This window comes from Passer domesticus, chromosome 7 (assembly GCF_036417665.1).
Source record: "Passer domesticus isolate bPasDom1 chromosome 7, bPasDom1.hap1, whole genome shotgun sequence".
NCBI lineage: Eukaryota > Metazoa > Chordata > Aves > Passeriformes > Passeridae > Passer > Passer domesticus.
The window spans coordinates 33,774,976-33,797,336 of record NC_087480.1 but is presented as its reverse complement, the minus strand read 5'-3'; the positions used below and the strand labels follow the sequence as shown (position 1 = coordinate 33,797,336).

Sequence of the window (22,361 nt, the reverse complement as noted above, 5' to 3'; positions counted from 1 at the left end):
CTTCTCTCTTTAATAACTGATTTTTGAAATGGTTGTCTCAAGTAAATTGTGTTTCTGCAAATCAAGTTTCAATATGTTAAAGGAAATTGCAATTTCTCAGACCAGATTTATGATATTTAGTCTGTAGAAGAGTAGGAAGTCCAGATTCTCAAGCTGCTGTCTCTCATGTTTCAGGTATGGAACAGCTGAGCTGTGTGCTCACCACGTTAATGTGATTGCCCACTTGGTAAGAACCTCAGTGATGTTTGCAGTTTGGCACCAGTTTTAATCTGAGTGCTACCAACAAAGATTCAAATGGAGATTTGAATTCTTCAAACTGGCTTAGTAATTAGCAGAAGCAGTACAGTGAAAATATAAGCCAATATGCCCTGCTTATTTTATTTACAGTATTACTGCTGTGATCCCAGATAGCAACTCTCAGAATATCCTATACAGAATTTGTTTGCTCCATGGTGATTTTTCCCTCAGTGATGAGGTCATTACCCTTTTATCCTGATGCAGGTAAAGGCTTGGCCCAGTGACTGCTGCCAGCTCCCTGCCCTGGCTGTGCTGCTGAGGCGGATGCTGTTCCTCATGGCTCCAGAGCATCAGGCAAGTGCAGCACCAGCATCTGCTCTTGTCAGTAGAAGAGATTTGAATCAGTGCCCTGTGTTCAAATATTCCCTCTCAGTTCTGGAGAAGTGACAAGATGTTGAGTGCTCACTTGCTGCACTTGTTATTGTACGTGTTGTTGCTTAGTCTAAGTCATTAAATCACTAAGTTATCACTTCTTGTGGGTCCCACTTTGTGCAGGGGTGCTCTTTCAAACAAGAAAACCACATTGACCTTTCTAAGAAAAAGCACATTGCTGGGTAGCAATGAAGTCTTTTTTTTTTTGACAAAGCATGGGAACTGCACATCTCCCCAGATTGGCTGAAACTGTGTGCTGTCATTGCATCTGTGACTGATGAGAGTGTTCTGGTGACATCAGGTGTCAAGAGGAGTGTCCTGTCCTGTCAGTGCCTCTCTGTGTACCCTGGAGGGGCTGAAGCCCTCTCTTCTACTCACTAGGCATTGCTTCAAGCAGCTGAAAGAATCAGTTGCTTAATCATTCTGATGTCCTGTGTGGGACAAGGGAGGTGGCAGTTTCTAAACATTTTTCGTATAAAAAGATGGATTTTATTGAAATACTTTACACAAATTGTTTCACACAATAAATCTGAAGCAAACCAGCAGCGCATTCTGGTTTCTCATCTTCCGGGCTATCAAATTGTTTTCTGGTCTGTTTAGACTCTATTACCTTTTGTTTCCAGGTAGAATTTGCTCGTGAATTTCCCCCTGAAGAGGTGGAGAGCTTGGCTGTGTGGCAGCACGTGTCCCTCAGAGCCCTGAATCCCGACCTTAGGGCACGAGTGGCGTCTCAGCTGTGCAGGGCAGGGCTGGCGCGGTGCCGGCAGTGGCTGAACAGCGGCCGCGCCTTGGGAGGGCTCCCTCCCGTGGTAAGGAGATCTGCTTCTATCTGAAAAAAGGAATGAACTCCAGTTTTTCAGACTACAAGGGTTCTGTTGCTGTCACCTCAGTTCTGTTATTCAGGCTGTTGCACAGCTTTTTGCCATCCTAGCTGGCATATGTGTAAGCAAGAACTCTCATTTTAATGTTTTCTTGCAGTGTGCAGCACCTTAGGGCCTCTGCTGTGCCAGTGGAGGTTCTGTGATTCTCTAGTTATTCTGGTTGTTGTTTGCTCTCTAGCTGAGCAGATGTATTTTTCTTCAGAATTTCTCATTTATGCTGTCCCTTACCATACAATTCCTCTTCAGTTTTAAAGTTCTGGCTGGTTTCATGCAGCAGCATCAAATCTGAAAGATGCTCATTGGTCTCTTTGATGAGGGAATGTGAGAAACCAGAGGCTTCCACATGAAATGTCTGCTGCCAGACTTCTTCTGCCAGTGCAGCAAATGACCTGCAGTGTGTGTGAAACTCACAGGAGTAATGGATGGTTTCCCAGCTCTGGAATCTTTATTGGCTGCTCTCCTGCTGGATTAGCTGTTCTGTACAGCTGAGGCAGCACATTGGGCTTCTTGCCACCTTGTGTCAATTTAGATGCTTCATATGAGCCTGGGGTTTTGGGTTGGTTTACATGTAATGTGTTTTGCTTGGTCTTACATGTATTTTCCTCCTAGAACACTGCCCTTTCTGTCCTGCTGGCTGCCTGCAGTTCTGCTGATGCCACTCTGGAGGCAGAACTTAGGACATCTGTCTTGGGAGTGCTCAGTCAGTTCTGGTCTTTTCTCCAGGCTAAGCAGGTAAGAGAGTTTGCTGCTCCAGCAGTGAAAGCATGTCTTGCTGCTGTTTCCTCAGGTTGGTGTTACTCATTTGTTTCACTTGGATTGGACTGTTTCAGTAAAGCAGAATGTACCAGTGCTGCCCATCTGCTCCCAGCTGTTTTATCTGTAGGGCAGCCGTGAGCTCTGGGAAGCTTGAGTTTGAATTTTCTGAATGTTACATATATGGTTCCTTGTTACTCCATCTGTTACTCAGTGTCACATTCAGACTTGCTCAAGGTAGAAGCCTGAAATACCTGAGTTTACTTCATACCCGTTACAAATTTGGTGTATTTTAAATATTCATCAGAATGTGACCAAAACTCTGGGTGATTTGATTAGAGCACAGCCCAGCACATGGAGACACACAGGGCCAATCACCCTCCTCCAAAGGTGGTCAGGCTTGGTCCTTGTGACCATGTACCTGTTCATGGCTGCAGCTGCACAAAGGAAGGAAAAAAGGATTGTCAGGGTTTTCATGCTCCAGATTAAAAAAGAAAGTTTGAGAGTGGGAGTGAAAAGCCAACAATGTGCTCCTTCAGAGGTCTTTTCAAACCTCAGCCATTCTGAGGTGAGGACATTTGGCAACTGAAAGTGAAAAGAAATAGTTCAGATAACCTTGAGGTGCTTATTTTAGTGAGTGATGGAAGGAGAGGAGGGTTAGGAAATGTTCATCACAAAAATCAAAGAAAATGGTCTCATAAAATATGACTACCTAGAAATACTGATATGAATATTTCAATATTTTCTTTTCTGCTTACAATGCAGTGTTTTACATGTTTGAAGTCAACAATTTTGAAAAGCTACTGTAACTTGACATTCTCTCTGAAGCAGTTATTCCATGAGCTAAAATGCAGTGTTGCTGATATCTTGTGCTCTCTGTAAGGTCTCAGATGAGCCATGTCTCCAGAAGACACTGTGTTTATTGCTTCACCTTTTGGAATTTTTCATCCAAGCATTAGATGCTCAACTGATGACCCAGGTAAAAAAAAATTCCTAACACCACCTTATTAATAATTCACTACATGAAAACCAAGTTTTTTGTGATTTGTTGAAATCTCAAATGAGTTATTTCATGGTCTGGCCTTCTCTTAACAAGGAAATAATCTTTTTGATTACTTTCCTGGCCTTTAAACCAAGCACATGGCATTTTGGTTAACGCTGCTTTTGAGAATCCATTTTTTCTGTGAGATAATTGAGATGTAAGGAAGTGTGATAGAGATCATGCTCATTTCTTTCTAAAATACACCCTGCAGCTTTATCCTGGCCAGTTTTACTGGAGTTGCAGCATACCTCCTTCAGGTTTCTAAGCTCCATGTGTTTGGGTTTAAAGATGGGCCTGCACAGTTGTCCCCTGCAGTCTGTCTGATGGGGTTTGCTGGGGCGTGTGTCCTGCAGGTGTTTGCACTGCAGTCATCCCTGCTCCAGCTGCATCCCCCAGATCATGTCCGGCTAGCAATGGTGGATTTCCTGTCTTCCATGGGAAAGGTGTTTATTCCACAAGAAGCACAGGTAAATGGGATTGTGCCCTTAGTGAAATGGCCTTGAGTTTTGATAAAAATTCTTGTATTTAAATATACAGTTAAGGGATCAAGTTCATTAAATAGATACAGGAATGCCAGGATGGTTGTCTTGGGTTAATGGTCTGCAGCAGGTTTATTTTTCATCAAGGTGTGCTGAGTGCATGCAAGATGCTTGGAGGTTCAAATGCCACTCCTTTCTCTCTGGTGAGAAGTAACAAGAAGTGAGACTAGAATGTCACCTCCCTCATAGTGGTTCTTTAGCCAGACAGGGCAGTAGCACTCTTGCATTTCCCAAACCTGTCCCTCAGAGCAAGTCTTTAATAATAAATCATGATGGTGAGATATGCACAAGTAACTCTTGGGAGCTGATGGCTGTCTGTTTCTGTTGCAGAGGCAGGTTGTGCCCCAGCTGTCCTCTCTGTTTGCCTCTCTGCTGGCTGACCAGACCTGGCTGATTCACCAGCACGCACTGGAGGCATTCACACATTTTGCAGAGGTGAGCAGAGCACAGCTCTGGGTGCAGGCATTGGCTCTGTTAACTTCTGTTGTACACAAATTCTCCTGTCTCAAATGTTTGCCGCTCCTCACTGCACAGTCTGGATCTGAGTTACAGCTGTTGCACACTGAAAGTACTGAGGGCTATGCAGCTGGAAGAGATTTCAGGAGCTGGAAGTGAAGAAGGATTGGGCACTGGTTCTTAGATTGGTTGCAAGAGGCAGGGACTGTCACAGAGACTTCTGTTTTGCTCCCTTGTTAGCATGAACGTACTGAACAACCAGTAACATTTTTGACAGGAAACAAGACATGAAGATGTTGTTCCTTGGTGCCTTAATTCTGAAGAAGCTAAGAACCAAGTTGTTAATTTTCTGGCTAAGGTATGTATATTGTGTAACCATTTCACTGCTATCTTAGTTGATGCTGTACATCTGCTATCAGCAATACACAGCATGGGTCTGCACTTGCATGATTTGCATGACATGAAGTAACTTTAAAAGAAACTGTCTGGTTGAACTTCTCTACTTGATTTAATCAGCAGAATTAGCAACTGCCATTCCTATGCACACTGGTCCTCCAGAACTTTCAACTTAAAAGCAAAGCATTTATTATCCTTAAACAAAAAATACTTATTAAATTTCACTGTTGTTTTTGAAAGAAGTTACCTATCAAAGAGACAGGATTTGATAATCTGGTTTGATTACCTTCCCTATTTCTGCTGGATCAGTTTCTGAAATCTAAATGAACGTGTATGAAAGAAACATCTCATATTAGGAGAAATCCTCTTAGGGCAGATGGCTGTTGCTGCAGAACAGTGGCACTGGGAAAGGAGGGGCAGCTGCAGCTTGAGGCAGGGCTCTCTGGTTGAGCAGCTTTTTGGCAGTAGATAATTTACAAAAGAACTGCTAGCTGCCAGTGATGCTAACCCAAAGTTGGAGATAACCTCAATCTTTGATCAGAAGAGTGTGTGAGAAATAATATTCTTTGAACTGCACATAAAAATCCCTCCCTGTCTCCCTTTTGTTCTGGCCTATAAATTATGCCTGTGAAGCTGGGTTTAGTCACCTCTCCTGGGGCTTTCTCCCTAGACAAGGCAGGTGGAAGAGACAAGAGAAGCACGGACAGAACGCCTGAAGCAAGAAAGGATTACCTGGAGTGCACAGGTTTTGAAAGGGGATGGAGAATTGGAGTCAACAGGAGAGGTATGTGTCCTTCTTTAAACTGTTAATTTTTGTCAGCTCTGGGGCATCTCTGAAAAGCTGAGCTGGTCTTGCTGCCCTCCATGTCCTAAGAAAGGTCACATGCACTCCTGGCCCTTGGTATGATATCCTCATGGGCTGTAGTGCCTGCCAGGCAGCAAGAACCCTCACAGGACAAGGGACTCTGCAGCTCTGTTCCACCTAAGGGCTTTCTTGCATTTGGATGAAGACTGATCCCTCAAGTACAGTATTAAATCAATGTTTCATGTTTGCTTAAATCTGCAGCCTGTGGCCAAAAGAGCCTGTCACCCGCCCTCTGAGGAGCAGTACAAGGCAGCAGTGGGCACCATGGAGGGAGCAGTGGAGACTGTGAAGCTGCTGCTCCAGAAAGGGGCCCCTCCAGGCTGGCTTGCAGTGAAGCTGGAGGCTCTGCACACAGCCATAGCCACCCTCAGGGACAGCCTGAGGTAGGTGCCCTCAGGGCTTGGGGACAATGACCCAGCTCAGCTCCCTGGTGGGAGGGAGGAGGTGCCTCTGTGCCAGGAGTGCTGCAGAAAAAGCTGTGCCATGGGGCATTGCTCTACAGGGCTGCTGGCTCTTGGTTTGTGTGCCAGGATGGACTGAGGGGTGCAGTGCCAGCCTCTCCTGCATGCCTGATGGGTTTGAGGGACACTACTGGACATCAGAGCTGTGGGTTTGTATATGGCTTGTTCTTTTACTGTGTGGAGATAAGCATTGTATTCTGAACACTGAGAGGTCTGAATCTGTTGTAAAAGTAGCAGTGACCTTGTTCGTGTCACATGCAGGTACTCCACACTAGGGTGATTCTTTAAAAATAATCTTTATTGGTCACAGTTAAGAGCAGAAAGAACATGGTGCTTAAGCAGTTTGTGGTCGTTCACTGTATGGTTCCTAGCACCTCTTGTGCCATCCATTGACAGAACTATACAAACAGAAATAAATAAGTTGAATAAACTGTACATTCATCTTAAAATCATCTCTTTGCTGAAAAGTTAAAAGGAGCCATTTCTAAGGGCTTTATTTTTCTGGGAAAGGAAAAAACCAAACAGGAAAACCAAAGGAAAAAGGCACATTAACCAAGAAGCTCAGTGTGACTTTCATTTATTGTCAGCAGTTTCCAGGGAAGGGGTGAGTTCTGGCTCAATCTCCTCCACCACTCTTGGCCTCCAGTAGCACATCAGCACCATCACCACCATCACGCTGTCCTCTCTGGGAGCAGTGGCAGCACCACAGCTGGGCACAGTGCTGGAGTGCAGGCTCACCCCTGCAGCTTTTGGCACAGACTGGGAAGGAGCATCCCTGCAAGAGCTCAGGCCCCACAGGCTCTTGTGGCTGTGCAGCAAGTGCCTGCCTTGTGGCAAAAGCAGCACTGAGGTACTTTAGCCATTGCACTGGGGAAGCAGCAGCTCCTGTCACAGGATCCAACACACCAGAAATTGCCTTGGTCTCCTTCAGAACTGTTACCAGTTTGTATCATCTTCCCAGTTCAACTCCTCTTCTTCACCCCAGCCTGTAGCTTCAGCCTAGAATCACATAAAATGATCAAGATTAAGGGATGTGCAATGTACTGGTGTGCTTAGCACAGGCCCAGGAGCCAGGCAGGAGCCTGTGTGGCTTGGGATGGCACAGCATTCATCCACAAGGCCAAAAGGCCAAAAATGAAGTGTCAGTATTTGCAGCTTATGTCTTAAAGAACTTTGTCTTTAAGGTGATTCCTCTTCTAGTTCAAAGACTCCTTAGCAAGGAGTTTTACTTTTTTTTTCCTTACTGTTTGTATCAAACCCACTTTCCATTAAAAAAAGGATGTCATACGTTAGATTATTTCTTTCCCCAAGGAAAGAGCTGTTTTCTCATTGTATTCTAACACTAAGTTTGATCTCCCCACTGACACAGAACTCACTCCTTCCCCCCAGAATGGGGTTGGGGTCATGACAGTGACAGGACACTGTGCCACTTGCAAATGTCATAAACAACTTCAGTTTGCAGCCCAGGCTCCTCTCCCCATGCTCCCTGCTGTCCCTGGGGTAGCTCTCTTGAGGCTGAATGAGCAAAACAACTTGAAGTCAACACCTGTTCCTAAGGGAGTTACACGTTCAAGTAGGAATGCTGCCTCCCCTCCTAGGAAACAACAATGGTCTTTGGAGTCTCCCTGATTGGGCTACAGGGACTTATCTGCTTAAAGAAACTCCAGTTTTGTGATTCTGTCTCTGAAATAGAGAAATGTTTCAGCTATTCTCACATGAAAACAACACACTCAAAAACCTTTACTCTGTAATCCAGAGGTTCAGGTTTCCTGGACCTCAATTTACAATGCCAGTATGTTTTGCTAGAAGAGTCAGGAAAAACACTTCAGTCCTGAGCACCCTCTGTGCCTCAAAGCCCCTTCTGTCTGTGGATGGGACCATATCTGTTCAGCAGCCAGGATCCAGCCTTGTTTTACCTGTCCTGACACACCAAAACTCTCCTTAACAAATCACAGGATTCCAGGATACAGTGGCACCGAGTAAAAGCTGGAGCTAAAACTCCTGAGTGCTTGTAGTAGAGTACAAATGGAGTCCATTCCATTTCCTGACAGACTCTCTTTGCAGTACCTGTGCCTGCTAAGATGCTGAGGAGCCTCTCAGGGCTGCAGTCACCTAAACCTCGAGCCTCTTACCTCAATCACATCAGCTGCTGCAAATTTGGATGAGAACAGCACAGGCTGGGAGGCCCCTTCTCTGCTGGACACCCCACCTGAGTCAGTGGGAATAACTGCTTCTGTCCTTGCCTCAGGTAAAATCAAGAGGGAGGAAGAAGGTTTAATGTCTGGGATCATGTCAGCAAACCAGTCCAGCTCTGGGTCTTGCACTGGTTTCCTCTTCACTTTGATCGTGAATTCTTCTCCCAGGCCAGACTCTGATGAAGACTTCAGCCTTTCCTGAAAGGTTTTTGGCAACACAGTTTCTCCCAGTTGTTCCTCCTGGTCCCACTTGGCATTGCTCCAGCTGTTCCCGTGGCAAGGCTTTGTGGGGGCACTCAGTGTGAGGCTGTTGAATTCTTTGCTCAGTTGATGGGTACCTGGCAGAGGCCTTTCACTTTCAGCTGCATCAGCCTGTGTCACAGTGGGGCAGTTTCCTGAGGACAGTTTATGACTGGGGCTCCTGGCTTCAAAGTCATCCCAAGGCTTCTCATCCAAATCATGATCAGCAAAATAAGGTCCCGTGCTGCCCCGCAGCTCCCGGGGCTGGATTTCAATGTTCACAGTTTTCTCAGTGTCTGCCTCCTCTGGCTCACTCCAGTCTGGCCACTCCTCTGCTGGCTTTTCCGAGGTAGTCAAAGAGCTCCTGCTGCTCCCCAGTGCATCAGTGCTTCCAGGAATTCCATTCAGGGGGGGCTGAGGGCCCTGCTCACCTGTGAAAGACAAAGGTATTACACACAAGACAGCAACTGCAGGCAGAGATAGGGTTATGCCTTCTTGACATTACAGGCACCACCTGGCACGGGAACAAGCCAGTAATTGACGGGAAAGAAAGCTCCTCTTGGGTTAGAAAGCAGGGACACCTTCCTGCTTGCAAAGGAGGGAATTCACCTCAGAGCCCTGGGGCAATAGGAGCTGATTGCTGGTAAGCAAGAGAAAGGCCATGGAAGGAAACAGAATCAGAAGGAAACAGAATCAGCTCTGACTGTCAGAATGAGCTGCCCTGGAAATGCAGTGTCTGCTGAGCTGTGGGGGCTGAAAGCACAGCACAGAATGTGCCATAAGAAAGCAAATTCAAGTCCAGGCACCCAGTCTGTGTATGTCAGCTTCCCAAACTGCTTTTCCCTCAGATGTTAAGGATCACACCCCCCTCCTTCACTGTTGCCTTCTGTGGTTCACTAACTCTTTCAGATCAGCACATGGGGGCACACCTTTCAAGGAACACTTCCTTGGTGAACACTTGATTTCTGAAAGGAAGCACCAGGGCACGTTTTACCTGTCTGTGAAGCCAGGGGATTGTCCTGTGGCACAGGAAGGTTTTTTCCAGGTGCATTTGCAGAGCTGGAGAACGAGCTGGGACTGCTCTTCAGGGGCTGAGAGGTTTGGTTTCTCTGATTGATCATGCCATGACTGGGGGAACCTGCCAGGATAAAGGGAAAGAAAGAACACAAGTTCACAAGGTGAGCTGTCAGTCTGAGGTGAACTGCCTGCAGCACTGGAATGTTCTTTTTGAACAGCACTGAGGCCTGGCACAGCAATCCAACAGCTGCACCCCTGATCCATATATAACACAATACCCCTCTGTTCCTGCTGCCTGCAGCTCTTGCCAGTACAAAGTTATGGCAACTGTACATGGTCAGCTTTGCTGAGATGTTCTTTCAAGAAACACACAATGAATAAACTGATCAGAGCAGATGCTTTAAAAATGCTGTTTGCCACCTGGCTGGATCCAAAATCCCAAGTGCATCACAAATCCCCTGGGACCTGCCTTAAACAACAGCACTGCACTCGCTCACAGCAATTCCAAACATAACTCAGGACACTACACAAACCCTCTCCATGCCTGGGCATGGGCACAGCAGCTTCCTGGAATGAGAGTCTCCACTCTGAACACTGACTGCCAGCTGCCCTCACGTCCCAGCCTGAGGTGAGGTGGGTGGCGGGCAGCCCAGGCCATGCTTTGGAGCTGCCCAAGGCAGCTGAATTTCCCTGGCTCAGCCATGCCAGCTTGGCAAGCACGTGGTGGCAGATCGTTTTTGGGAGCTGCAGGGTATGATCAGAGGTGATTTGCCAACACCAGCCTCAGCTGTGTGGGACCCTGTTGCCACCACTTCAAAATGGCAGTTTGGGCCAGTGCTGCACTTCCTTCCACAGGGCTCGTGTGTGTTCCCAGGCAGCTGTGCCTGCCTAGGCTAGGGAACACCAGACACACGTGGCCCATGGAGAGGAGTGCAAGGAACACAGAACCCACCCCCTTCCCCAGTGCCCTTCATTAAAGGCACATCCTTTGAGGGCCTTGAGCAAACAGCTCGTTAAGCATCACATGCTCAGCCTCCTGTGTTGCTTTTTGCAGATCATCACTCACTGTTGGGGACAAAGGTGGGGTTTTTGTTGTTTATCAACAGTTAAATCACATCTAATTTTAAGTATATTCTGAAAAATAAACCTGGTTTCAGCCTGTGACCCAAAGTGGTTTATTTACTACAGTCTACTAAAATAAATAATGTGAAGAAACTAATGCAGTGAGCCATCCACAGATTTTAATGAAGAGTGGTAGCTGCCATACACACACAAACAGGAAGCAAGCACTTAAACTGATCTCTGTCATGTATTTCATTTGGTATCTCTATGTCTAAAGTTGCACAGATGCTGACTTTCCCCTTGTTATAAACATTCTTAGTTTCAATATCCAGAGAAGCTTTCCCTTAGCACACTTGGCTCCAAGTTATCTAGCAGGTGCAGGGGCTACTGTCTTCACTTGCATTAGCTGAAAAGCCTCCAGAGAGCTGATAAAATAGGGAAGTTCGTATTCCTTTTCCAATCTATGAATAGAAATTGGGGGAAGAACATGAGATTTACTGGTTTTAAGAACAGAAAGGACAGAGGGAATATGAAATAACTACCAATATGTAAGTCCTTCAGAAAGGAAATTCAGTTTTTCCACAGAAGATAGTGTGTGTGTATCTGCTTTACTTACAGGGATTCTTAAATGAAGAAGAGGTTTCAATTTTTCCCAATATATTTGGTGGTTTTAAAATATTTTTATATTCTGATACCAGTTCTATATCTGCAAATAGCACCTAACTTAAAATCCAAATTTGGCTGCAAATTAGCTTTTTTTTTTTATTAACCTGTTAGCAGGAACAGATGAATAATCCAAGAAATTCTGCCTACACTGCTTGGACAGAACAGGTGAGCATCCCAAGAGCACTCTGACTGTATCTTTTACCTTCTGGGGAGAGATCAGCAGTTTTCATGAAACTTGGAGCAGAGCTTTTGAAGATCTTTGTTCTTTCTCCACCTACAACCACTTCAGGCCCAAGCAGGGAGACGAGGACAGCCAGGCTGTGCAGGGTTATGGCCACGATGGAGTCACTGGTGTCCCGCAGGCCCAGCAACACCTGCACCAACAACACTGATGTCAGCACAGCACAAAACTCTGCTTGTGCACTGCTTGCCTCTCAAAGCATTACTTTTGCAGCACATCTCATTTCTAATTCCCTACAGCTCTCAGTAGAGACTGGATGTTGTTTCATAGCATAAAATCAGCCTTCCATTTTGTGTTACCAATTCAGTAGGTGGGTGAATGAGGCTCTGAGCACCGTGGTCTAGTGGAAGGTGGTTCAATTAGATTAGATTAGATGGCCCTTCAAGTCCTTCCAACCCAAACCACTCAGTGGTTCTGTGAAATGCCACATCCCAGTGGTGTGCTGTGCCCAACCTGTGGCAGTATGATGTTCTTCAGCTCCTCCCGAGAGAACAGCTCGGCGTAGGCGTGGATGTGAGACAGCAGCACCATCCTCACGTGCTCCTCGTGCACCTCAAAGAGCTTCAGCAGCACAGGGATCACGTGGGCCTGGAACAGGGCTGGTGACAGCAGGCAGCTGGTCTGGCTCTCCCCACTTTGCTCTAGGGAACAGAGGTGAGGATGGGAAAAGGCTGCTTCACCCAGCAGAGACAGCTCACCCAGGAGCTACTGAGTGGTGACACCAGGATCATTGCTAATTCTCCTCCCAGCACCAGCAGAGCAGTGCAAAGGGAGAAGCACAGATAACTGTCCTTTCCAGTTCTGTCTGTTAGAGCATTTCTTCTGCTTGGGGAAACACCACTATTCCCTCGATTCAATGAAACAACCGCTCTGAACTCATTCCAAACTTGTCAGGAATAATTGTGATGAGGAAGTATTTAAAGGTCACCTTTCTTTGGGCCCAGCAGATGAGGAAGAAAACTCTTGACAGCCACAGGTTCTGCAAACACGAGCTGATTGAGCAGGAGAGGCACCAGCCGTGATGCTATCAGCTCCTCTGACAAGCCAGCCACCCTGTCCAGCAGGAATCTGCATTCCGGGAGACAGCAATTAGTATCAAGGCAGCCTTCCATGCATTTATGCCTATTTCCCTTAAAATCATCTTCCCCTTTTTGTGTCTGACTCATCCAGAGTTGGTGTCCCACTGCAGCCTCTCTCTGTCTGCATTCTGACCCACAGAGAGAAGCCTCTGCTCCTGCCTGAGGACAGCACAAACCAGGAGCCAGAACCACATCCTGAAACACCCAGATCAGGGGCTGGCACAAGCACATCCAGCTGGCACAGGAAGCTGCTGGGGCCTCAAACTGCCTCAGAGCTGCTGGCATCTCCTGTGAAGAGCTACAGTCAAAACTGCAGCAAAGAGTCCTCTCACTCCACACCCTGGTCCATTGCAAGGATTTTCCTGCTGCTTTGGAAAGGCTGTTCTACCTACCACACAAGGGAAGGTTCCCTTGCACAAAGGGAATCCCCCTTTGAAACCACTTCCATCTAATGAGGCCAACAGATTGGGTTTATCAGGGTTTAATTTTGTGTAACTGCTCTTGTCTGTCAGATTTTAATTTGTAAAATATTAAATATCAGTTACTGCTGTCTCTCTATGCCTGGAGGAGACCAAGAGAAGGGTGCACATGCTGGGAAGGCCCCTCTGCCTGATGGAAGGGCAGCACTCCCCTGTCTTTAAGCAAAGTCTTCATCTCCTCCCTCAGAAAACACTGCTGACACAGAGATAGTGAGAAACACTCTGAATGTTCCTGCTAAGGATCCCCATTCTCCTCTTCTCCACTTAAACCTCAAACTAATTAAAAATAACTGATGTATAAAATAGGCAGGAAAACAGCTCTGTGAGAACACCAAGGCTCTTTTATATGGAAAAATTAAAAATCAGCTTCTCCCCTTTTCAGGTGTAGATAATGCCATGATTACACAGAAAATTCCCTCACAGAAATATTCTTGGGGACCACAGCAGTGGGATTTACTGCAAGATGTTCCACTTCTGCAGCTGAGACATCCATTACAGCAACAGCTTTATCTTGGCACCACATGATTAATTCACCCAGCAAGTCTTACTGCAAACTCTCAGTGGCTGCTGCATCCCTCTGGAGGCTGGGGAGCATCAGGAAGATGCAGAGCCCAGCAGGGACTGCTCCTCCCAAACACCAAACCAGTCACAAGGAACTGGGAAACAAGAGGTGGAGAGTTTCCTCTTTGATAGGGCTCTTACTTTGGCTGGAGTACACAAAATATCACAGAGTGAACAATGTTGTGCCAAAGCCACCAAATCTGCCACCTGGGGAAGCACCTCTGGCCAGGAGCCTTCCCAGGTCACCCACAATCCATTTGCAGAAGTGTGCTGAAACAAGAAGCTTCCACATTACAGTTCCTTCACTTACTTGAAAAATTCAGTTTTCTCCTCTTCAGACTTTAGTGTTAAGGTCTTCAGAAAATTCACAACTTCCAGAAAATCATTCCTAAGCACAAAACCAAAAGCTGTCAAGGGTAACCCTTACTGATGCTTAAACACCCACTATGAAGAGACTGAAACCCCCCACCACTCCTTTAGCAGAGAGAAGAGACAGAGGGACCAAGTGAAATGCTGGTGATCAAGAGTGCCAGCAAGGAGGTGACAGCTGAAGGCTGCTGCTCAGCACTCCTTTGGGAGGGCTGGTAACACCTTAACTCAAGGAGCCTCTTGGTGAAGGATCCCTGCAAGAGGCAGGGATTAAGTCTGCACGCCCATCCCACCTTCAAAGCAGTATCAAGACCAAGAGAGGCCTGATACTCCTGTCCTTACCTGAAGAACTCATGTGACAACAGGCTGGACAGTGGTGGGCGGCACTTGGGGTCTGGATTCAGCAGTGTACAGTGCAAGGTTTGCTGAAAGCTGGAGAGAATATCTGCTGAAACTGAAATCCAGAGCACCTACAGTTAGACTTCTCTCTCCACACTGAACAAGATACATTCAGGGCTCCTCCACCCTCACCCCCAAAAACTTATTTTTAGCAAAAGTGCAAAAGGAGGGGGAAAATAGCATTTCCATTTCCTAACTTCCTAACCTGCCTGGCTACTGGGCCTCCAAGGAGTGCTACTGCTCTCCCAAGAAACTTCTGCTGCCTCTCTGCTGGAAGTGGCAGCCCCTGCTCAGCTCTGGCTCTCAAGAGCCACCTGCCACATCCATAACCCTTGGCAGGACCAGAGCAGGTTTGGGAGTGCCCTTGTCACACGGGCTGGTGACCTCCAGCCACATCTGACCACGTCCCCACAGGAAAGGGGGAACACAGGACAAAAAGTCTGCAAACAAGGAACAACACTGGCCACTGAGCCCACAACACTCCCGGCAGCTGCAGAGCAGGTGGAAGTGAACCACAGGGCCTGTCACCAGGAAAATAAACCAGTGCCATTCTCACCCTGATCATTGAGAACTGTCAGGAGATTCTCAACTGTTGTCCCAAAGGCGTAGGCGTCCCTCGCATGCCCGTAGCTGCTGGGCAGGATTTTGAAGTCTGCAGACTGAAAACAAAACAAAAAAAGCCCAGCAAAGCAGGAGCTTATGAAATAAGTGGTGTTTTCCATAAGTCTTTTTTCCCACCCCCCACCATATACACTCTGTAGTTCTTTTTATAGCTCCAAAGCTCCACTGTGTACCCTACAAGTAGAATATTATGCTAAAAAAATCTCTACTGGGGAATTTATAACCCAAAGGAGCAACTCCATCATGATGAAACAACTCCCTGATGAATGTAGGCAGTCAACAGCTTTCAGCATTTCTATGGAAACAGGCAGTAATTAGAGAGCAGAAGCGTGCTCCTTCAGCACAAGCAGCTCCAAGGATTCTCAATGGCTAGGAAGTGACTAACAGGTAGGGAAAAGGCTGTGCTGAGTTACACAACCACGGGACCACACTGGTCTGGGCACTGTCAGCAGCTTCTCTGATTTTTGCAAAACTTTGGCGATTTAGAAGCAACACAAAGAGTTTGAAAAGCAGCATTACCTCTGCCCAACACCATTCCCAAAGCAGGGATGGGACAGAGGGACAAAAGGAAACCTCAGCTATGATCCAAGAGCCATTTCCATGCATGAGGAAATACAACATGAATGTAAAAGTATTTCCTGACCACCAGGATTTCTCTGCTGGCAGCAGGGAGCCCCTGAGCTGTCACTCACCATCTCCTCGCAGGGGATGCACGACTGGTCTCGCACCGACTGCACATGACGCAGGAACTGCAAGGACAAGAGGGGCCGTGAGTGCCTCCCTGTCCCCTCAGTGCCAGGCAGCAGGGCAGGCTGTGCCCCTGCCCCTTCTGCTGACACCCAGGGCAGGCTGTGCCTAACTCTGCACAGCAGGCAGCAGAAATCAAAACAGGAATTGTTCTTTCCGCTACCAAGCAGTGAAAATGCCACCAACGCCAGCTAAGGAGGTATTTAAATTATTTTCCTTAATGGCTCATTTTGACCCAAATCTTCCTGCTCTTTTTAAATTTTTGTATCAGTCCAGAAGGCCAAAATTTCTCACTCTCCAGCCAGCAGTGTCCCTTAGAAAAGCAGCTGTGTTTTGGATAATAGAGAATTAATTTGTGTGGACATTTTAGTTTATAGCAATGGTGTCCTCAGAGCAAAGATCCAGGACAGAGCTGGAAGTGGGCCAACACATTTAATAGCAAATCCAGCTAAGTGGAAGGACTTGGGCCTTCACACCCACAGATGGCCAGATTCCACAGGCCAGGAATCCTCCCCTGGGCATCCAGGGTGCACTTGGCTTGGCTCTTACCTCTGGGGTGGCTTCACTGAATTTACAGACTGTTTCCATTCCTCCCAGCTTCCAGTGCCCATCCTCACTCACAAACACGGATGACAAACAGACGTTGTTATGAGTTAGGTTTCCCTAAAACACAAAAGCCAAAAAAAGGGTAACTGACTTGGGGGAGAGGTGAAAATGTAGAATCGTAATCAGCACTAATTAGGTACTGCGGGGGGTTGAGGGAAAGCTGCCCAAAACCCACACAGTTCCTGTGGGATTTTGTAGGTGACCAGCAGGTGCCAGGCAGGAGAGCCAGAGCAGACAAAGCACTAATTGTCACAGTCCCTGCAATGCAACTGTAAATCCAGGGAATTTCTCCAACTGTGAACACAAAAACCCAGAGCTACAGTCTGAGCTGGGATTTACCTGCACTCCTGGGCAAACACACAGTGCCCACACAGGACAGCAGTGACACCAATCTCTGGCATGGGACAACAGCTCTACACAAACACCAAGGCCAAGCAATCCCAGTTCCCTAAAGGAAGAAGTACTCCAAGCAGATCCATGAACTGAGAACTGCTTGTTCCCTCATTTCCACAACATTTTCAATTACCCCTTCTCCTCCAAAGCAGGCAAGTTTAGCAGTTTCAGCCTGCAAGAACTGTGGGGCACATGTCTGTCTTTTTTGGGAGGAATCAGCAGTGAGTCACCCAGACAAGCCCAGGTGCCACTGTCCTATTTTCTGGAAAAATCCTTTTGCCAGGATTCCTCTCCTGGGAAGCTGAGAAGCCTCAGAGAAAAAGGAAAACAATATTATCTCATTTGTTTCTCCTGTCTTTTGCTGCTTTGGAATGTGGTTGGAAATTGTTTCATTGTTTTCATGTGAATTATTTTGACTTATTGGCCAATCAGGGTCAGGCTGTGTCAGACTCTGAAGATAGTAACGAGTTTTCATTATTATCTTTTTAGCATTCTGTAAGTATCCTTTCTGTATTCTTTAGTATAGTTTAGTATTCTTTAATATAATATAGATTATAAAATAATAAATTAGCCTTCTGAGAACATGGAGCCAGATGTATCATTCCTGCTTTTGTCTGGGAACCCCACAAACACACGACCCAGGTACAACTGTCACCCTTCCTCCATCTCCCAGCAGAGCCTGCTGATGCTGCCAGGGGTACCTACCCTGTCATGGAGGAAGATGAGTGCCAGCAACACATCGTAGATGCCTGCACAGATTTCTGCAGCAGAGAGCATCTCCAGGACCATCTCCAAGGGCTTCACCCGCTCCGTGACCAGGTGGATCCCGTTGGCTTCCACGGTGCAGGAGAGGAAGCGCAGGAGGCAAGGGTGCCGCAAGGTTTTCAGGTGCTTCAGGGAACAAGTGTCTGTTAGAGCTCCTCTGAGGCAGCCCCTGCGGGTGTGAGCTTAGTCCTGCCCCCTTAGCCATGTCTTCTCATGGAATTCAGCCCATTCCTGCTCCTCACCCTGCTCCCAGCAAACTTCCTCGCTCAGACTGCAGAACTTTTTATAATACAATGAAACAGAATCATAGAATGGTCTGGGTTGGCAGGACCTTAAAGGTCGTCTTGTTCCATCCCCCTCCCATGGGCAGGGACACCTTCCACGATCCCAGGTTTACCCAAGCCCTGCCCAGCCTGGCCTTGACACTTCCAGGGATCCAGGGGCAGCCACAGCTTCTCTGTCCCTGTACCAGGGACACACCACCCTCACAAAGAATTTCCTCCCCTATATCCAATCTAAACCTACTCTCTCAGTTTGAAGCCATCTCCCCTTGTCCTGTCAATACATGTTCTTTTCCCTCCATCTGTCTTGTAAGCTCCCTGCTGGCACTGGATGGAGAACATCTTACACAGAATAAAAGCCTTATTTGTAATAAATACGGTATTTTAGGTGGGTTTCACCCAAGAAAGACCCTGACTTGCATCTGCAGGAGGAGGCAGCACCTTGCAAGAGGCGTCTGAACACTGCATTGTCTGAACTGCTGCATGCAGCACACAGTGACCTCTCCAGCTGCCAACCCCTTCTGCCCCGTGGCCAGGCTGGCTTCCACTTTCCCCCTGCCCTCACTGCCAAGGGTCTGACCCATTAAGCAGCTCCCATCCTGCCCACAGCAGGAGGGCCAGCGTGTCCCGGGCGGGGGCAGTACCTTGGCAGCTTTGTTGACCTTGTCCTGGCTGTCCCTGCGGTACACGAAGACGGAGGCGCGGGTGCCATCCTGCAGCACGGCCGGGTGGATGGTGCTCCCGCTGCGCAGCGTCACCGGCGGCTCCTCCAGGCTGTAGCTCTTCAAAGCGCTGCTCTCCGAGCCCATGCCTTGCACGGCTGCCCTGCTCACCACAAACAGGCCCTGGCTGAAGGGGGAGTTGCTTTGGGCAGGTTTAGTTCCAGCAGGTGTTGTCCAGGTCACGTTCAGAGCATTTTCTGCAAAGCACAGAACAGCCATGAGGAATCTCCTCCTGCCAGTATCCTCTCCTTGAGTTTAAGGATGGGAATAACATCCCCAAAGTTTACTTTGTAAAGGAAACCCAGTGTCCACAAATTGGATCAGCAGGAGCAGCTCGCAGCGGTGGGGCTTGGACTGCACTGTATCAGCATCTCCAGCAGCTCTGACACAGTGCAGCACCCACAGCCCATCCCTGACCTGGCTGCCGAGCTGAGTCCCACCAAAAGCAGGATCCAGCAACACCCCCGGCCACACTGACACCCACTCCAAGGGCTCAACTGACACCGAGCACAGTCAGCAGCTAGCAAGTGACTGCCACTCCACAAGGAGCCTCTGGCCTTCTTAAAAATGCCATTCCTCAGTTCTCCACACCAGAGAAGAATTCAGTGAAGGAGGAAGGGTTACAAGCTGGATTTCAGGAGGTTACCTATAGCCAGGTACCCTCCTCCAGGAGCATGTTTTCCCCCTTGATTACCTTCTCTCCGTGTGACAAATATTCCTTCTGCCTGCCAAGCCTTCCTTCCTCCCACAGCCTGTCAGGAAGAGGCTGACACAGATTTCTGTGCTGTTTCCTCACACACAAAACTGGTAAAACAAACACACTGATTGCAGAGGCTTTTTTGGAAAACACTGACCCAGCACATGCTCTGTCATCAGTCTTGTGATCACAGGCCACGGGTGAGATCTGCACACAGAAGTCAGCAAACCTTCCTCAGCAATGTGAGGGACAGAGCAAACCCTCCGTTTTCAGGAAAAGTGGGGGAAATTCCCCACCGCAAACTTTTTTTTTTTTCAGCTGGAGAATTGCTTTATTGTGGTTGTTTCCAGCCGTGACCTGAGGCTTTCAGGAGTCTGTTCCACCCCAGCTGCTGCTCTGGCCCCTCACCTGTGTCTCCAGTTAGGTCTCCCAGGAGCCCTGAGGTCAGAAGTGCTCAGGGCCTTTGCAAAGAGAGCTGCTCTGTTACAGATCCCTGGCTCCTTTAACCCTCCAGAGGGTGCCAAGCGAGGTTACAACAAACCTTGCAGCCTGAAATGGGGGGGAAGAGGGGCTTTTAATTAATTCTGTGTCCTGATCCACCTAAAATCTGAATTGAATTAACTACAGAGCTTGCAGCTTCCTCATTCTCTCCCCTCTGGTGTCAGGCATGAATCTGCACCTTTTCAGCACTGATTCCTTAAATGGGACCTTTAAGACATAAAGGGAAATTTATGGAAATCTAAACTGCAGCTTCCCAGCACTACCCAGAGGGGCTGACAGGTGAAAAGGAAACACAGTGCAGCAGTAACACATGCCTCTAAACTGGATTTTTCTTTAGTGAGCTCCCTGGCACAAAAGCATCCATGCTGCCCCCAGACAGAACACTCTCCTCTCCAGACAGAGCCTGGGAGCTCTGCCCTGGCTGTCCCAGGTTATCCCCCTCACCTGTGTGCCAGGCACCAGCTGCTGCTCCTGGGCACAGCCAGTGCATTTCTCTGCATTCTGCTCTTCCCAGCTGTGCCTCATTTAATTGTTCTACCTCAATGATTTCTCACTCAGGACACCTGAAAGTATCAGGGCTCACCTAATGCCTCAGGTTCCTCCAAACACACGTGGGCATATTTGGCTTCAGAGACACACACAGCTCAGGAACAGAACCACAGAATGCTCTGGGTTGGAGAGGACTTCAGAAGCTCATCTCGTTGCACTCCCCTGCCCTGGGCACAGACACCTTCCACTATCCCAGGCTGCTCCAAGCCCCATCCAGCCTGACTCTCAGCACTTCCAGGGACGGGGCAGCCACAGCTACTCTGGGCATCCTGTGCCAGGGCCTCCCCACAGGGAAGAATTTCTCCCACACACCTCACCAAATTTTCCCCTGGCTCCATTTGCAGCCATTCCCACCTTGTCCTGTCACATTTCCTGGTGAAGAGTCCCTCTCCAGCTTCCCTGGAAGCCCTTCAGGTACGGGAAGGCTTCTATGAGGTCTCCACACAACCTCCTCCAGGCAGAACAACCCCGACTCTACCAGCCACAGGGCAGGTGCCCCAGTCCCCTCCTCAACTTTGTGGCCTCCTCTGGACTTGCTCCAACAGCTCCGTGCTCTTCTCATGCTGAATACTGCAACACCAGAGTCATCCTCACGCCTGCGATGTGCCCGAGATCAGCTGCAAACACACCGCCCCTCTCCAGGGAAGCTCCTCTCAGGATCAAACACAGCAGCCCGTGGCACCCCGAGCCTTCCAGCTTTTTTAGGGCTATTGAAACTCCATCTAGCAAAAGCATCTGCAAAGGCCTGTGCCCAGGTGTGGCTCTCCAGAGCCAAAACAAACCATTACTCACGCAACTGCGAGTTAGGAGCATTAACCCTTTTGTATCTTATTTCGTAATTGTAAACGTGAACGTCAGAAGCGATACACAGAACACCCTGGAAGAGACAGGAGCCCGGCAGGGAAAGCCAGAACGATGGGTAGTAAAGGACAATGTGCATTTGCTACCAGAAAGAGCTGGAATTCCCATTCAGCTTCCCTGCGGAGTGAACGACAGCCGCACACAGAGTATCCACCTGAAACAGACGGCAGCCCACAGGCTGTTCCCGGCCCTGCCGCCCCTGCCAGGCAGCAGAGCCTGCGGGAAGGGCTCTCAGCGGCGCCAGCAGCTTCCCCCCGAAGGCAGCAGCCTCCCAACAGCTCCCGGCACCAGCAGCGATCACAGCCCCGGCAGGGAGCTCGGCTCCCCCGCGCTCCCCAGGCCGCTCCGACCGGGCACCGGGCAGAGCGCGGCTTTAGCACACAGCCTCCCCGGAACGCCGGGCACCGCCAGAGCCGCTGCTGTGGGAGCTCCGCCCGGGAGCCCGCGGCTCACAGCCCGGCCCGGCAGCGGCACCGCGTCCGCAGCGGGGCTGGCAGGGCCCGGCCCGCCCGTCACACCCCGCGGCGGCCCCTACCCTCGGCCCGCCCGTCCCCGTTCACCTGTCCCCGGCGGGCCGGGGCTCCGGTGCCGCTGGGCCCCGCCGGCCGCTGCTCCGTCAGTCCGTCTGTCCGTCCGTCCTTCCGCCCGGCCGGCCCGGCAGCGCCGCCCGCCGCGCGCGCCCCCTGCCGCCCGGCGGCCGCAGCGCCCTCAGCGCGGCCCGGCAGCGCCGGCCGCCATTTCGGGTGAGGGCGCCCTGCGGGTCGGGGGGCCCGGGAACCGCCGGGTGGGAGGAAGCTGTGACATGGAACAGCGCAGCCGGGCACCCCCAGCGCCACCGGAACCGCTAAACCCAGCGCCGGCTCCGGACAACTCCTGAACACCGCCGGGGATGGCGACTCCAGCACCTCCCTGGGCAGCCTGTTCCAATGCCTGACCGCCCTGAGAGTGATTTTTAATTTTTTCCCCTCATATCTAATCTGAACTCCCCTGTCTGAGCTGGGCCATTTCCTCTCGTTCTCCCGCCGCAGGCCCGGCAGAACAGCCCGAGCCCCGCTGGCTGCAGCCTCCCGTCCTGTGCCCACAGCGAAGAGCGCCCTGAGCTCCCCCGAGCCCCACACGCCCAGCTCCCGCAGCCGCTCCTCACAGCGTGTCCTGCAGACCCTCGCTGCCCTTCTTTAGACACGCTGCTGCCCCACAGTGTCCTTTTTGAAATAAATTTTTAAACGTCCTTGCCCTCCCCGTGCCCCG

General features: G+C 49.2%; 2 protein-coding genes across 9 annotated transcripts in view; one reads left to right on the top strand and one right to left on the bottom strand.

The window, feature by feature from the left end:
• Positions 1 to 17,551, top strand: part of FIRRM (FIGNL1 interacting regulator of recombination and mitosis) — a 28,253-nt gene extending 10,702 nt beyond the window's left edge. For 2 of the 5 annotated variants that reach the window (XM_064427568.1, XM_064427567.1), the window contains 11 exons: positions 175 to 226; positions 502 to 591; positions 1,293 to 1,478; positions 2,160 to 2,282; positions 3,187 to 3,282; positions 3,699 to 3,812; positions 4,215 to 4,319; positions 4,618 to 4,698; positions 5,407 to 5,520; positions 5,803 to 5,984; positions 12,702 to 17,391. In XM_064427568.1, the coding sequence (XP_064283638.1) occupies positions 175 to 226; positions 502 to 591; positions 1,293 to 1,478; positions 2,160 to 2,282; positions 3,187 to 3,282; positions 3,699 to 3,812; positions 4,215 to 4,319; positions 4,618 to 4,698; positions 5,407 to 5,520; positions 5,803 to 5,984; positions 12,702 to 13,014 (1,456 nt within the window). In that variant the 3' untranslated portion in view covers positions 13,015 to 17,391. The other 3 variants (XM_064427572.1, XM_064427570.1, XM_064427571.1) reach the window with 3 other exon arrangements.
• On the bottom strand, positions 6,340 to 21,807 carry SCYL3 (SCY1 like pseudokinase 3). Of its 4 annotated transcripts, none has more exons than XM_064427586.1 (14): positions 21,674 to 21,807; positions 18,428 to 18,702; positions 17,443 to 17,628; positions 16,288 to 16,401; positions 15,684 to 15,740; positions 14,927 to 15,029; positions 14,314 to 14,425; positions 13,913 to 13,990; positions 12,412 to 12,551; positions 11,937 to 12,124; positions 11,445 to 11,616; positions 9,492 to 9,635; positions 8,195 to 8,928; positions 6,340 to 7,061 (listed from the first exon to the last, which is right to left on the bottom strand). In XM_064427586.1, the coding sequence occupies exons 2-14, from the start codon at positions 18,590 to 18,592 to the stop codon at positions 6,999 to 7,001; spliced, it is 2,256 nt and encodes a 751-aa protein (XP_064283656.1). In that variant the 5' UTR covers positions 18,593 to 18,702; positions 21,674 to 21,807; the 3' UTR covers positions 6,340 to 6,998. The 4 variants fall into 4 exon arrangements, with proteins under 4 accessions (XP_064283656.1, XP_064283653.1, XP_064283655.1 ...); XM_064427583.1 differs by lacking the exon at positions 21,674 to 21,807 and adding an exon at positions 20,607 to 21,140; XM_064427585.1 differs by lacking the exon at positions 21,674 to 21,807 and adding an exon at positions 19,611 to 20,441.
• Positions 21,808 to 22,361: the final 554 nt, after the last annotated feature.